Below are 3,726 nucleotides of genomic sequence, written 5' to 3'. Positions count from 1 at the left end.
CTTTGGCTAATTTATAAAAAATAGTTTTAACTTTTAAGAACTACTTTGTACTTCTGCGACTTCTTCCAAATTTAGGTTTATCACAAAAGTAAAGCTATTCTGTTTATTTATTACTTAGATTAACTGAAGTTTGCGAAACTATTGATATAATTTTTTCTTTGTTTATTAGAGTATATAAAAATTGTTAAATTTATTTGCTGCAAAATTGTGAGTTGGTTGAAACTGCTGTTAATATTTGAGTGGGTTGTGATGTTATAACTAATAGTAAATTTAAATAGGATGAGTTTTGTACAATATTTGCCAAATTTATAACTCTTCTAATTAAAATTAACTTTAAGTAAAGTTTATGGGGTGGTTTTGACCACAACTTGGGGTGACTTTACTCTAAGTGAAAAAATGTAATTATTTGATTTTCAATATTATATTTTTGGTTTATTTTTCAGAAAATGTTGTCTATAGATATACTTTTATTGGTTTAATTTTCAATTTTTGTTTTTAGGACAAAATATTAATTAATAATCATATTTATATCAAAGAAACCATGCCAAGAACATATAAACGTGTTGCTAGGAGTCGTGATTATATTCCATACACCCAGAAAACATTAACCAAATGTTTAAAAGAAGTAAGAGTGGTAATATGCGTGGTGTTGAATGGGTACAATCATTCCTTAAGAGAAATAAACAGCTAAGTGTTAGATTTACAAGAAACATTAAAAGAAAAAAGGCAGAAGTAGGTACTGTAATTATTAACAACTTTTTTGATAACACAAACAGAAGCTTGCTTGACCTTTAAAATTCCTCTATCAACAATAAAGAATAAACTGAAAGGTATACATAATAAAAAACCAGGCGGTTGCACAATATTTAGTAAAATTGAAGAATAAATTTTTGCAAATTATGTTATAACTACGTCTTCTTTTGGATTCCCAGTTGACTGTTATAGTTTACAAAGTATTGTGAAGTCTTATGCAGACCGTAAAGGAATGTTTATTAGATAATTTGCAGGAAATATGCGTGGTGTTGAATGGGTACAATCATTCCTTAAGAGAAATAAACAGCTAAGTGTTAGATTTACAAGAAACATTAAAAGAAAAAAGGCAGAAGTAGGTACTGTAATTATTAACAACTTTTTTGATAACATCACTCCTGAACTGGCAGGGGTTCCTCCATCAAACATTAGGAATTACGATGAAAGTTATTTAACCGATGACCCTGGTAATAAACTAGTAATAATAATAACAAAGCGAGGATCAAAATATCCTGAGAGGATAATTAATTCAATTAATTCTGCTACATCTTTGATGTATTGTGGTAATGCAGAAGGGTATATCCTTTCTCCATATATTGTATATAAAGCAGATTCGATGTGGACAACTTGGACAGAAAATGGACCAAAAGGAGCACGTTATAACTGCTCAAAGAGTGAATGGTTTGACTCCAGTTGTTTTACAAATTGGTTTGAATCTTTATTGTTGTCTGAACTAAAAAAAACTTCTGGAAAACATGTTCTAATTGGAGACATTTTGTTGTCACATATAAATACATATGTACTGTCTTTGTGTGAAGAAAACAATATCAAGTTTATTGCACTTCCTCCTAATTCCATGCATTTAATGCAGCCATTAGATGTTGCATATTTTTGACCAATGAAAGCTAAGTGGAGAAAAATATTAACAACTTGGAAGGAAAGTGGCAAAGGACGTAAAGCTCCTTCCCTTCCAAAAGACCAGTTTCCAGCATTGCTTAAATGTCTCATGAAAAAAATTGAAGAAACTGGTTCTGAAAGTATAAAGGCAAGCTTCAGAAAAACTGGATTATACCCACTTGATCGAAAACAGGTGCTAGATAGACTTCCTAAAAGAACATTTACAAATAAAGATGTCACAGTAGAAATTGGTTCTCTTGTCAGTGATTCTTTCATACAACATTTAGTTGAAGCTAGAGGTGATGATCATAAAGTCTCTGTTAGGTGATGATCAGGTAAAGTCTCTGTTTTCCCAGGAAAAAGTGTATCATCAATTGATGTAGTTAATATGCAAGCAGCTATAAATACAAATAAGACAAGAAAAGAAATGACTGTTGTAAAAAAAACCAAGGTATACACTCTTGAACAGATAATCTATTGAATAACTCTAGCACTGATAGTTTGATGATTGATGCATAGTTTTTTGAGTTTTAAATATTAATAAGGTTTCTTTGTGATTTAAATCTTGAATAAAGTTAGTTTCAAGCTGTTGTTTTTAATATTTTTTTGCCTTAACAACATATCACCTAATATCCATGTATCTGTGAATATGTAAAATATAAAATGATTTTAATCTATAGTTATAATTTCCTTTTAGATGGCCAAAGTCACCACCAGTATAGGGGTGACTTTGACTCACCCTTGAAATTAAAAAAAGAGGGTCAAAATTATAATTTTTTTATTTTTTATTTTAATTATTTATTTCTTTGGTATCATGCACATCTAATGCAATTTATATCAACATATTAATCATTTATAATTAAGTTTTAAAAAAAAAGATTTTAAATTTGGCCATTGTCACCTCATTTAACGGTACATAAGTAGTTTTAAACGTTTTATGTAAATTTACATTTTTATATAAGTTATTAATTTTTTTGAAACGACTTTTACTTTATAAAGTAGGTTTCTTTATTTACAAAAGTATGTTAGGTAAAAGAATATAACATCAAGAAGTAATTTACTTTTATATGTAAAAGTAAGTCACATAAAAAAGGTGTTGACTTTTCTATTTCTGCGGAAAACATTAGTAACATAAAATAATAACATTTTGCTTGTAACTCTTTGTTAAAAATGAGTTGCTCAGATGAAGATCACAATCCTTTAAAGCGAAGAAAGAAAGGAGTTGTTAATTCAGACAGATATAAAAGAAATGTAATTAACAAGGCTAAAGTGACAGGAAAAGAACATATAAACATGGTTGGAAAACCAATAACAGCCCAGAAACCAGCATCTAATGTTTGCAGGTTGGGATGGCTTTTTTACTTACTTTTTTTTACTAACACGAGTAAGTTAATTTTTATTAAAAAGTAAATTACATAAGTAAATTTAAACGTTTTATGTAAATTTACTTTTGCGTATAAGTAATTAGTTTTTTTGAAACGACTTTTACTTTATAATGTAAGTTTTTTTACTTTCAAAAATAAGTAAAAGAAGATTACATCAAAAAGTAATTTACTTTTACATGTAAAAGTAAGTCACATGAAAAAGCTGTTTACTTTTACATTTAAAAGTTAATTACTTTTGAAAATTACATTACATAATATAAAAGTTCCTCAAACTTTAATTTACATTTACCTATAAAATTAACTAATTAAAAAAAATTATATTAAAAAGTAACTTGCATATGAAAGTAAATTACATAAAAGTAATATGCTAACAAATGTAAATTAAAATTACAAATAAAATAATATTTTTTAAGTAGGAATTTTTTATATTAAAAGTAATAACAAATCTTTATTAAAAATAAGTTATATAAAATAAAATTTATATTACATAAGCTTACATTTTATATAATTTGTAAAGTAAATAAAAAGTAATTTATATAAAGTAAGTAAATAAATTTACTTATATTTTACAATAACTTTGACAGGATCTTATACAAAAGTAATGCAAAAAAGTATTAAAACTTTAAAGCACTTATAAAAAAGTAATAAAACTTAAAAGTAATAAAACTTTAAAGCACTTACATTTAGTTTGCCG

At 26.7% G+C, this 3,726-nt stretch overlaps 1 protein-coding gene across 1 annotated transcript; it reads left to right on the top strand.

Annotated features, from left to right (window-relative positions):
- Positions 1-1,012: 1,012 nt before the first annotated feature.
- LOC136089899 (uncharacterized) lies at positions 1,013-1,645 on the top strand. The gene has a single exon (XM_065815998.1). The coding sequence runs from the start codon at positions 1,013-1,015 to the stop codon at positions 1,643-1,645; it is 633 nt and encodes a 210-aa protein (XP_065672070.1).
- The last annotated feature ends 2,081 nt before the right edge of the window (positions 1,646-3,726 follow it).

Source organism: Hydra vulgaris, chromosome 13 (genome assembly GCF_038396675.1).
Source record: "Hydra vulgaris chromosome 13, alternate assembly HydraT2T_AEP".
Classification (NCBI taxonomy): Eukaryota; Metazoa; Cnidaria; class Hydrozoa; order Anthoathecata; family Hydridae; genus Hydra; species Hydra vulgaris.
The sequence above is the reverse complement of the archived record's forward strand: the minus strand, read 5'-3'. Positions and strand labels throughout refer to the sequence as shown.